This window comes from Podarcis vaucheri (assembly GCF_965113315.1).
Source record: "Podarcis vaucheri genome assembly, chromosome: 6".
NCBI lineage: Eukaryota > Metazoa > Chordata > Lepidosauria > Squamata > Lacertidae > Podarcis > Podarcis vaucheri.
In genome coordinates, this window is record NC_138764.1 from 45006204 (window position 1) to 45019318 (window position 13115).

Here is a 13115-nt window from a genome sequence, read left to right on the forward strand (position 1 = left end):
GTAGACCACTGCATGAGTAGATGAAATCCCAGAAGCATCACCACTGTCCTCCACAGAATCCTAAGTGACTGAAGGGGAAGGCAGGACACCAAGAATCAATATTAATAAGGATTAATGCTGCAATTTCAGGGAGGGAGCCTATCCATTGTTCGGACAGCTGATGAAGAAAACACATATGTATTTCTCAGTGAAATGCATCTAGAAAAATGGATCAAAGTCTTGGAAAACACAAGAGAACTTGCAAACCAACAATGAAAAATAGCTTCCAATGATAGCAGGAGTCAAAGCAGACATTATAGATAGTGTATGAACCACACTGATCTCATGTAGCAATTCCATAAGGTGGTAATATATCTTAGTGGGCCCGCAGGTTCAAGCTATTACCAGTTTTGTCTCCTTAGTATTTACTGTAAATTTGTATCTCTTTATCAAAAGGCACAATATTTTAATGCAATATTAAATTCTATACAGACAAGCAACCCCTAACCTTAAATAAAACCCTCCAAGTTGTTGCAGCCAGCAGGAGGAAAGATTGGAATGCAACATACTTAACCTCATGGGGATTTGCTCAGTGAGGGTTTAATTCATCCAGGGTTTATCCAGATGTCTGCAATATCAGAGATTCCAGTGATTAGCAATTCTATAACATGCTTATATTTGCATAAAAATGCACTATGCAGACTGGCTTCTATTAGCCAATTATCATCCAATGTATAAGATTTCACAACAAAAGCTTCAGGAATGAAAGTAAGAGGGAACAAAAACAATCTGCTTTAACACCACAAGAATTGCTTCCTGCTGCAACCCCTTAGGCCACAGAACTGAGCTTCATTTCTCAGCTCTTTTCACCAGTCAAAGGAATCCAAGCTTCACTACACAAAAACCATTCTAAAGGACAGCGCTGGTAAATTGCTGCTTTCTCCCTATACCCACACAAAGTTTTAATAGCCAAAGGGTGGGGAGAGTGGCTTAGAAAAGAGGCAGTGAATTATGAGGGTTGATCCCTAAACCTATAGTGGCTATAATGCAATACACCCAAAGGGTTCCAGCATAATCCTAAACAAGAAAAAAAAACACCTCTTCTGTAAGGATCATCCTGATGAATCACTTAGAGAAAAAGCACCAATGCAATACTGTATACCTTAATAGGTCCTTCTCTCAATGGGATACCAGTTTTATTATAGAAGGATATGAACATCAGATATGAACACAGAAACACAATTAGCACTTCTAGGCTTACGGTCTAGATTGCAGTCTCCAAGGTCATTCGAAAGCTCTGGGCTATCCAGCATTAAGTCTGCTCTGAGGGAATATTGGCAGAGAGAAAGTGAACTGTGATGAATTTGAACTGCAGACATGAGAAATGAAAAAAAGGAAAAATCAACGGCCTTGCCGAACAGTTAGGGGTCTGACTTAACTGGCATCACTGACATATGAAGGCGTGAGGCACATGACTGGAATACAAACCCAGAGTTTGGCAACAGCAAAAGAGGAGATGGTGGAGATTGCTTGCAAGCAGCAGATGCCTGATATGGTCAGCCACTTTCATTATTTTGATTGACATGAGAGTAGGGCCCTTCTCCTCCACAGCGGCACCTAAACAGAACTCTTGCCCCATGAGGTTCAGCTAATCCACTTTCTTATGATGTTTCGCCATTTTTTAAAAAAACATTTTTGTTAAGACAGGCTTTTCCAATTTTTGTTTTTTATCTGATGCCTTTGCTTTACCTACTGCATGTGACTTTGTTTTTACTATATTGTTTTTGTTACATTATATTTGCAGAACATTGTTGTATTTCACAGTTTGTTTCCATTATTATTAGTTGTCCTGAATGGAGTATAAGGAGCAGGATATAAATCTCCTTAAGAAAGAAAAATGAATGGATGGATAAATAAAATGTATATTTATCGTCATAAACTCTAAGCACCTGGGGGAAGATATCAAGGGGAGAGGGAAAGGATGGCAGATAAAGGGTTAAATACTCTTTTCACATTATCACTTCTCAGCTTTAAACGCTCTCCAAATTACTTTGATGTCTGAGTTCAAGTTTATAAAGGGTTGGGGTTTTTTTAAGGATAATATATCACATGATAAGCCCACGACACCTAGATATATATAATATCATGACACTGGAATGCTATAATTCTATGCAAATTACTAATGTATGGGGAGGCTCCATGATGGGAAAGTATATTATTTAGGTGTGCTGGTGGGAAGAGTTCTTTATGAACCACATATTCAGCACTGAATCAAAGGGGGAGGGGGTTTGAAAGGGGGAACGTGTCCCAGACAGCAGGTTGGCGAGTGCATTAAAACTACCAGACTGATAAAACTGAAATCATCATTTTACTTAATAACTGCCCTACAATAAACTGAATTCTGTTCAAGTCTCCCAAAATTCAATTAATATTTATTACAGTTTGTAGGAAATGGGGAGTACCATAACGTCAATTGAAGTAACCCTCACTGTTAATTCTGATATAATTAATACATGCCCACAGGGCTGGCCATTAATATGGTAGCACGTAAAAATAGACATGTTGCATATGCACTACTGCTTATGACCTAAATCATTGTCCAATCCACAATGAGAACCTTATGACTGAAGGGCTGAGACTGAACGGAACCACCTGGTGGCAATCTCAGGGTCTAGGCCAGGCATGGCCTAACTTGGCCCTCCAGCTGTTTTGGGAATACAACTCCCATCATCCCTAGCTTACAGAGCCAGTGGTCAGGGATGATGGGAATTGTAGTCCCAAAACAGCTGGAGGGCCGAGTTTGGCCATGCCTGGTCTAAGCAAGCTTGCATGCAGCAGGGGCAGTCCACAAGGACTTGGGGTCCCAAGCCATGCAAGACTCTATAAGTCAAAGAGAGGCATACCTATGGGTTGGCGAAGGCCTGGGCACCCCCACAAAAATACCATATCACACACTCCATACATGGAACGTATGATGTATTGGGGGGGTCACACCGCCACAGACACAGCAAGATCAAATGCAGCAGAAGCATCTCATACTTACCTTTAAAGCCCTATACGGCCTAGGACCCTCGTACCTACGGGACCGCCTCTCCTGGTATGTCCCACAGAGAAATTTACGGTCTGCAAATAAAAACACCCTAAAGATCCCAGGCCTCAGAGAGGTTAGGCTGGCCTCAACTAGAGCCAGGGCCTTCTCGGCCGCGGCTCCAATCTGGTGGAACGCTCTGTCACAAGAGACTAGAGCCCTGCAGGACCTGGCATCCTTCCGCAGGGCCTGCAAGACAGAGCTGTTCCACCAGGCCTTTTGTCAGGGCGCAGCCTGACCCCCTCCTCTGGCAATCTGCACAAAAATTTGCTTGATGGTTGCCATTAATTTGATTTTAATTTGATTTAATTAATGTTATAATGAATGTTTTAGAATGTTGAACTAGTTTTATTGTTGTTAGCCGCCCTGAGCCCGGCTTCGGCTGGGGAGGGCGGGATATAAATAAAATTTATTATTATTATTATTATTATTATCACACCGCAGCATGTGCGGTAAAGTGATACGAGAGGAGTGGGAGGCACCAATACATCTCCTTGCCAAGGGTACCCTAGGTTTGCCTCTGAAGTCAAATCAGCACTTTGAATACTGTATTTCAGGCTCTGCCTGAAACGTTCCTGGTAATCTTAATTGTTCTCTTTCTCTCTACTTTCAAGAACGCCCATACCATAAACACTTTCTATTTCAGCTGTTTTACAATAACAGAATACTTAAAATAGCTGAATAAGCATATCCAAAGATTTTAAAGTGATAAAAATGCATTGTTTACCAGTTTTCTTAAGCAGCAAGAACACATGACTTTGCTAACTCTGACAAGAGATATGCTTTTATTCGACCGATTTCACAGTTATTTGTTTTTATTTTGCATTAGGCAGCTTTATAGATATTCCTGGAATGCAAGATAACATCTGTGCAACAAGCACCTGCTTTTAGTTAGGGGTTTTTGAATCATTTTCAACTGTGAGATTTTTAGGGTCTCAAATGGCCACTGCATTTCTCTGCCTGTCTCTAAAGAACAGTATCCAGTGTCACACCTCGGGGAAGGCATTTTTTCCTCCAGGTTTATGTACTCACAAGTGATCTTCAGATGTCTAACTCTTGCTTGGGAAAGTTTAATTTAAGCTACCCAGACTTTTTTGTGAGTATATAAATCAGCACATACCTCCCAGAAGACATTTGTTAAAGTAACATGTGAAGATAATACTTCCTTAGGAACGGTTACTATTCCACCCCGATAGGTAGGGTAAAAATGGAACAAACAAGTTAGCTCAGTTGGTATAGCATGAGGCTCTTAATCTCAGGGTCAAGCCCCACATTGGGAAAGTTTCCTGCATTGCTAGGGGTTGGACAACATGGTCCTCATGGTCCCTTCCAACTCTTATGATTTGATGATGGTAAACTTAAATCTAGCTCTGGGGTTAGCAACCTTTTGCAGCCATGGGCCGGTCCACCATCCCTCAGACTTTGTGGGGGCCTGGACTATATTTTTTTGGGGGAAATAATGTATGAATTCCTATGCCCCACAAATAACCCAGAGATGCATTTTAGATAAAAGGGCACATTCCACTCATGTAAAAACACGCTGATTCCTGGACCATCCGCAGGCCAGATTTAGAAGGTGATTGGGCCGGATCAGCCTTAGGCTGCCTACCCCTGAACTAGGTCATGTAGGATCAGGGTTTGAACAAAAACATGCTGGGTAGAAAATCCAAATGCAACTTTTCACAGTCTCCTGGAGCTGCCTTGCTGTTAAGAACTTAACAGCTATGATTGTGGCCAGATCTGTCTGTCCTCCACTTTGCCACCATTAAAGGTAAAGTAAAGGTACCCCTGCCCGAACGGGCCAGTCTTGACAGACTCTGGGGTTTGTGCGCCCATCTCACATCTATAGGCCGGGGGCCAGCGCTGTCCGGAGACACTTCCGGGTCACGTGGCCAGCGTGACAGAGCTGCATCTGGCGAGCCAGCACAGCACACGGAACGCCGTTTACCTTCCCGCTGGTAAGCGGTACCTATTTATCTACTTGCACCCGGAGGTGCTTTCGAACTGCTAGGTTGGCAGGCGCTGGGACCGAGCAGCGGGAGCGCACCCCGCCGCGGGGATTCGAACCGCCGACCTTACGATCGGCAAGCCCTAGGCGCTGAGGCTTTTACCCACAGCGCCACCCGCGTCCCTTAAAGGTAAAGTAAAGGTACCCCTGCCCGAACGGGCCAGTCTTGACAGACTCTGGGGTTTGTGCGCCCATCTCACATCTATAGGCCGGGGGCCAGCGCTGTCCGGAGACACTTCCGGGTCACGTGGCCAGCGTGACAAAGCTGCATCTGGCGAGCCAGCGCAGCACACGGAACGCCGTTTACCTTCCACTTTGCCACCATTAACAGTGCCCAAAATTTGTTGTGTAAAGTGACCACCATGCCTTATGTTCAGATAACCTTCGAGTCTGTTCCCATCTTTCCCTTTGGTTGGCAACTATTACTGTAGATTCAGATGAGGACTTTACTACCTAAGAGACTGTCAAGGAGGCCCTGTAACACCTTTTTTAAATTTCATTTTCTTATATAGGCACACCACCTTTGACACCAAAAACATTCCAAAGAGACAGTGTACATATTGGTCCACAGTCTGCATAGTTCGTTTCCTAAGAGTATGTTCCCCACTGTTAACTCTCAAAAGTCTCAAAATTTAGGGAAGACCTCCCTGTTTTCTTTATCCACTCCAGTGTGATAACTTTCTTCACATATTTCTGCCCTTGTTGATGACATCCACAGCAAGTACAACATTATTTATCCCTTCTATATGGGGGGGGGGGGGATTTTTTATTTTTTATTACAAGGCAAGGCAAATAATGCTGCAAACAGGATATAGGTTCAGAAAACTCCTGCAGTGCAAAATGACTTTGTGTGGCCCATGCACAAGCCCCCTCAGTGTGCACCAAATCTGTTCTTTTCATCATGGCAAACAGAAGCAAAACTAGGAGTTTAGATCCTTAACCACCATCACGGCTGGTTTGACTAGGGTGGAATCTGCACACGTATAAAAAGCGTTCTGAAAATGCTTTTTTAAAAAGGGTTTTTCAAAATACATTGAACTATCCATAAGGCTCACCATCGCCATCTAATGTCACATTGTATATTGCACATAAAACACACTTAAAACGTTTTATTTGCAGCTGTACAGCTAGGTCTCTATTATAACCAAGCAATCATTAAAAAACGTTCCTCCACCTAAGACAGTGAGGTCAAGCTGGTCAACTGGCATCTCAACACACCCACCTTTTCCACTGATTGTCTTCTTTCTCAAGGGATGCAGATCAGAAATTGAACTCTACCACTAATATTAAGCACCAGGAATCAAGCTGGTAAAAGCAAGAGAAATTGTAGAAAACCCTCTGCTGCACCAATCCTCAGGCCATCAAAGCTCAAAGAGGTGGGACTCTGGCGAGGTAGGTATGTTTACTTCCACATTAAATCCCCATCTTCACCCTGAAACTCCTTCTGAACAACCTATGGATCTCACAATCTCCCTTGCAAAGCTGAGGCAGAGAGACTTGCACCAGCCAACACAAGCTGTTAAGATATTTGGGTTGCCTCCTTAAAGCATTTGACATGTGTCTACTTGTTTTCTTTTGTTTCAGTCTACTTTCCAATAAATACATGTCCCCCTTTATGAAGTTTCCCCTTTTGAGGTTTCCTGTCAATGTCACCAGCAATTAAGGGAACTCAAGGTTTGCAAGATGAAATATATTTCTTTTTAAAAAATGTAAACTATCTAAGCACAATCTTAAACTAGCATTCACTGTTGGTGCTTTAAGTTGTCTTCTATTTTCACCTTTAACAAGACACAAATGTGATCTGAATTAGTAGAACTATTAAAATACCATATCCGTTTATTGGCTTTACCCTTCACCTTGGGTCAAAGGGTGAGGAGCTCAGGGGTCAGGGACAGAGAGTTTGACAGATGGATTTTTAGGTCAACAGAAAGCATGTAAATCCACCTGTTTGGGATTTTGAAACACTGACAGGTATGCATCTATGGAACAGATGAAACTCTAAAGTTATGGAGGGAAAATGGGTCTGGGTCAACTCATGGAACCAATAAATGTTCATCACAAATGGAGTATATTATGGCTCCTTCCTTTCTGCATAGATAATAGCAAGCAGTCATATATGTACCACCATGTATAAAAATTATATATACTTAGCTAAGCTGGAAAACTGCAGCTAACCCATCACTCCTGTGTTCCTATCTCAGTTTACTAAACCATTACAGTGGTACCTCAGGTTAAGAACTTAACTTGTTCTGGAGGTCCATTCTTAACCTGAAACTGTTCTTAACCTGAAGCACCACTTTAGCTAATGGGGCTTCCTGCTGCTGCTGCGCCACAGTTGCACAATTTCTGTTCTCATCCTGAAGCAAAGTTCTTAACCCGGGGTACTATTTCTGGGTTAGCAGAGTCTGTAACCTGAAGCGTATATAACCCGAGGTACCACGGTACACATAAATGAGCTTTTTGCCTGTACATGGAACCCCTTTGCTTATCCCTTCACAGCACAAGCAAACCAGAAGTCTTCAATTAACCATAGTTTCCTGGTTTCACCCTGGTTACCTGCTTCAGAGCAAACCAGGGTATTAAACAAAATTCAAACCATGGTTTACTATCCTGGTTTGTTCCAAAACTGGTAACAAGAGCTTCACACTTTAATTAGAGGCCTCCTGGTTTAGTTATGGTTTGCCTGTGTGTGCAGGGAAAAGGCTTGTTCATAACTTGGCAGACGTGGAAGACACGTGAACTATGTAGAGAGAAGATTCACAAACTTAGCGATATCGGAGTAACTTCAGGAGCAACAACTTCAAATTGCTAAGATATCACAGATGTCTTCTAAAAATCAGATAGTTGTTTATTTCCTTGACATCTACTAATTGAGAAGTAAAATATTTTGTAATATCTTGTGCTGTATTTTCAGTGCTGTGGGTCTAGAATTATTTAAAAGACTTAAAGAACTACAATAAAATGTTTTTTAAAACTTTAAAAAATATATTATTAAAATCAAACTGGGTAAACTTTATGAAACTACCTGTTGCAATTTCTTCCTGGCTAGAAATGTCACATGTGTAACATAAGAGTAAAGCCACATCAGAGAAAAATAATTATTGACATTATTATCTCTGAGTCCTGCTCTGGTTCCAAAAGAATAACAATGCACCGTCTAACTTGGAATGATGTTTTACAGAAGAAATATGAAGGAATGCTTGGAATTGCAGGGAAACTCTCCAAATTTGTCTCTTAAGAGACAGCTTGGTTATAGTATTTTACAAGAGAAGTGATAGTGATGTGAAATGTAAAAACTCAGAAGAACATTATCTAAATACTGGATTAAATGTTTAAGCCTTCAGAAAGATAAATTATAGACTTAAAATTCCACAGAAGATATTCCTAAGAAAAAGATAACACCCACTTATTAGCTTTTACATTTTTCTCTGCATAGTATTTTCCAAAATAAAGTGATATTTTACTCACCCTTCCACATTAAAAATGCATATATAATCATATTAGATCAGTATTGCACATGGCCTCACAAATAGGAAATTCTTTCTTACTCCCTAAAGTAAAAATCTGTAGCAACTAAAGTTAGTTGCCAGCACACACTTCAGCTGAATCAGAGAATATGTTGCAAGCAACTAGTCCCTTAAGAATATTTCGAGCTATGTCTACTTTGCTTATATATGGCTATTCCTGGACTATTTCTGGGCCATGATAACCTCACATCTAGATTACTGTAACACGCTCTACTTGGGGCTGTCCTTGAGGGCAGTTCAGAGGCTGCAGAATGCTCAGTTCCTGAGTCCTATTACACCTATTATCTGTGATTTGCACTGGCTGCCTTTTTGCTTCTGATTCTAGTATGGATGTTTATATTTAAGCTCCTAAATAGCTTGGGACCTAAATACTTTCCTGAGTGCCTTAACCAATGTGTCACAGTCCAGCCACTGATCCTTGGATCTCTTGAGACTCTCTCTAGACAATGATGGCCTAAGTTAGAGCCTTCTCAGTGGAGGTGTCCTCTTTATGGAAAACCCTACCTCTGGAGATACTGTATGTCAGCTAGAGGTCAAACTTTTGCAGAGGGAAGCCTACTGTACTCAACTCCCTGCAAGTTTCAGAATCCTGATTTTCCATGTTTTGTGGAAAGAGCAAAGTCTGAAAAAAGTTCCAGCGATCATTGTTTTTGTTTGACACGACAAATTTAACACCACATACAGTGGTACCTTGGGTTACATACGCTTCAGGTTACAGACTCCGCTAACCCAGAAATAGTACCTTGGGTTAAGAACTTTGCTTCAGGATGAGAACAGAAATTGGGTGGTGGCGGCGCGGCAGCAGTGGGAGGCCTCATTAGCTAAAGTGGTGCTTCAGGTTAAGAACAGTTTCAGGTTAAGACAGACTTCCGGAACGAATTAAGTATGTAACCAGAGGTACCACTGTATAAGATTTTCACATGACCTAAGACAACCTCATGTGCAGTGTTTTCTAGTTCACACATTCAGCTGGCAATCATAAAGCATATAGCAATTAATGCACATGTGAAATGCATATTACAACTATAGGGTCTAAGAATGTCTCATACAAAGCATATACATAAAATCACCCTCTTGTGCTCATCATTAACCCTGAAAAGATAACAATCCCAAGGTTGTCAATCACATTCAGTGACATATTGTAGAAAGCCTTACTTCACCCATCAAGCATTCACAGAAAGGATTGACTGTGATTAGAAGAGTAGTTGGATATGGCTGGGGTAGTACTAACTGATTTCTGTTATTTATGCAGTGTTATCAAGTACATTGTCTTCTAACAGGGACAGAGGGAGAGAAGAAAATAGGTCCCTGCCTGCAATTATCAGACAGAAGAGACAAAGGATAGTGACCAAGGGCACATGCTTATATTTATGGGTGGCTTATTTCTAATATTTCCATATTTAGGGACATGGCCTAAGCTCAGAATTGCTCTCAGCAGTGTCTCCCATCCACAGCACTGGTGAGATCTATACCAAATTAGCTTCAACAACATCAGGTTCTCTTGAGCAGTCAAAGATTAAGATAATCCACATTAAGGCTGCCATGCTCGCTGGCTCCAAGTAGACATGCATAGGATTGCACTATAAGTGATCTTACGTCTGCACCTTTTTACGCAGTATTCAACCAAAGGTATAGTTTTTTCTTTAAAAAATGTGTAGAATTACAGACTTTCTGATGCAGCTATTTCAATGACAAATTATTGTCTTTCCAGTTGCATTTAAAGACTTTTCAGAAACAATCCTTAAGAACCATGGCACTCCTTATCAGGGGACCATATTTCCTCATGGTCCAATTCCCCAGCTCAGCCAAACCATCATCCCTTTCAATTATGTACCAGCCCAAAAAAGAAATACAAGGAAGCCCTGAAATGCTTCCCACGGAGCCATTAGTAAGGCCTGGGCTTGCCTTATTAATTTAGCTTTAAATGTTGCCATTGTGCTTTCTCGTCTTCTCAGTGCCAATTCAGATAATGCTTAGGAATCCACAGATCAGCCTGTCTAACCAAACAGTTACCATTAGGCTCTGCAGATGCTGTGCTGGCCTTTACAGATGCATGCACAGATCTCACTGAGCTCTGCTACAAAAGTGCGAAAACGGGTGAGCAATAAAGTAAACAACTGCCGAGTTCCAGGCTTTTGTTTATTCAGATTCACGCATCGACCTCCAGTTTCATTCAACAAAATGCAAACTATTGCAAAAGAGAGAGAGAGAGGATGGGGTTGAGGGGAGACACTCGGGTGGTTCCTGGCAAAGCTCTTAGAGAGGGCGAGAGAGCCAAACAAACGGAATAGGACGAGGCGGGAAAAGTCGAAGGAACCCTGAACAGCAGCGACTCCGAAGTGGAGAGACCCCTCCAGGCAGACACGGTCCTCCAGCCTCAGATTTTGTTTTCAGCGCCTGCTGTTGGAAAATGTGGGTTGCTTCTGAGCATGTACAGAGTATCTCCACACACACCCGGCCACTGAGTAAACACAACCACCCCACACATATATGGTATTGGGCAGAGGAGACTCTCAGCGAACGGGGGTCCCCGGGACCTCTTGTTTTGCAAGTTAAGCATGGGGCAACGCCCACCCAATTCGGCTCCCCAGGAAAACAACTGCAGGCATTGGGAGTTAGCAAGGCACAACGTCAGCAACTTTGAACGAAGGAGCATCGTAGGAAAGGGGGGTATGTGCGTATAAAACGACTTGTAGGTTCATTTTTGCAGTGACACATACCAGGACTCAAACCCTAGTTTTCGCTTCTCCCCATACTGGGAGAAACTGCTTTCTGCACATGTCCAGAGGCAACACTCCTGGCCTGGACAGGCTCTTATGCTCTAACACTCCGGGAGAGGCTGAATCCTTGCTCCCATAAACCCCAATTTCTCAGAATCCGACCATCCATCACCCTCACCCACAGAGCAGACTTATTTGGAGGTGCGCCCCACGAAAACCCCTTCCCCGTGCGAGCGCGCGTGGGTTCGCACCCTAATGCCGCTGTGAATTTCGTGTACCGGGGGATCCCCTGTTCATCTGCACTGGATCCCTGTGGGATTGGCGGATCCAGCGCCTTACAGACTTACAGGAATTTCTCCTGCAACCCGCAGCTTGGACAAACCGCCCCCTAACTCCAAGCAACAACTTGGAGGGACAGAGAGAAAGGAGCCAGGAGGCCAGGCATTTGTAGCGCCGCCGAGCCAAAGGCAGAGGAGAAGCAAGAAAGGAGAAGGGAAGGGAGGGAAGGAGGAAATCCCCAACCGGCGCATCCTCCAGCCCCGCCGAGAAAGAGGCGACGCCTGGGCGGCCGGGGGCCTGGCTCCTTCTTACCTTGGGCTGCGGGCTCCGCCAGGCTCCGCGTGTGCAGCAGCCACAAGAGCAGCTGGAGCAGGAAAGGGCTCCTCTCCCAGCCGCGCGGCCGGAGGTGCCGCTGCATCCCTGAGCCGGCTCTCCTCGTCTGCCCTCGCGCCCTCCACCATCCACGGGATCCTGAGCAGAGGTGCTGCTGCAGCTGCTGCTGGGACGTCGCTTGGGCTGCCCCGTCCCCGCTTCCCTGCCCTTCCCCTTCGCGGGGTTCTGCGCTGCCTCGAGGTGGCTGCCGCTCCCAGCGCGCTCTCTCGCTGCTCTCAGCCTCCTCCGCTTCTTGTCACTTCCCCAAAGCGGCGCTCCAGGCCGACCCATCCCAGGCCGAGGCAGCCCCGTTGGCTGGAGGCGGCCGGAGAGGCAGCCCTTGTGCTCGGCTCACCAGCGGCCCCTGCTGGGTTAGCGCGGGAAAGAGGCGCGGGAAGTCCCTCGTCCCCCTGTGGAGAAGGCCCAGCCAGGCGCTGAAATACTTGGGAGTTTAATTTGTAAAGCACGCAGACGTTCAAAATTAGTTTTAAGGCCGCACAGAAGGAAATAAAAATAATAAAAAAGGACAGCTCTCTAGTCGTGGTTTATGGGAAAGGTTGAGGCAACTGAGGGAAGGTCCTGTTATTAGGCAGAGGGAGGCAATGGAGGGAGTAGGTGAGGGGTAAGAACAGAGCTGGGTGCTCACAGCCTGCCCTGCGCCCCCTAAGCTAACCTGCTGCTCTGGGGATCTGTGGGGGATGCTGTTCCCTCACCAAGCTGCCAGTCTGCTTGGCTTCTGTATGAGTAATGGGGGGGTGAGGGGGGGATGTTGCACCATGTAGCCCTTTTGCCTCAGGCAGCAAAATGGCTTGATCCAACCAGGAAAATAAACGAAAGTAAGCTAACAGAAGACTGCACTTACCTAAAGTGGGTTTGTGGTTTTACCGGCCGAAGCAAGAGAAAAGTAGTCCGCTCCTGCTGAGGGGCATGGTGTTAAGTTTTGTTAGGAAGGCAGAATGAGGTACAGTATAATATGTGTATGGATAGCGTCATGGTCGCTCGATGGCACTGGGCTTTATTTGACTCTGGGTGGAGCCAGGACTTTCCAGTTTCCGCTTTGTTCTTGTTGGAGAGGAACAATAAAGTTCTTGTTTAGGTTCTTGGCTGATATATCTTCTAAGTGTTCCCTGTCAGTAAGCTAC

At 44.2% G+C, this 13115-nt stretch overlaps 1 protein-coding gene across 2 annotated transcripts in view; it reads right to left on the bottom strand.

The window, feature by feature from the left end:
• The window catches only part of ROR1 (receptor tyrosine kinase like orphan receptor 1), a 165284-nt gene extending 152330 nt beyond the window's left edge, over window positions 1–12954 (bottom strand). Inside the window, exon 1 of one of the 2 annotated variants that reach the window (XM_082227556.1) lies at window positions 12836–12954. Coding sequence is in view for 1 of the 2 variants with exons in the window: in XM_082227555.1 (XP_082083681.1) it covers window positions 11914–12019 (106 nt within the window). In the remaining variant the exon portion in view is untranslated. Of the gene's footprint in view, window positions 1–11913; window positions 12550–12835 lie in introns of those variants that run through there. The other variant, XM_082227555.1, reaches the window with a different exon arrangement.
• Between the last annotated feature and the right edge of the window lie 161 nt (window positions 12955–13115).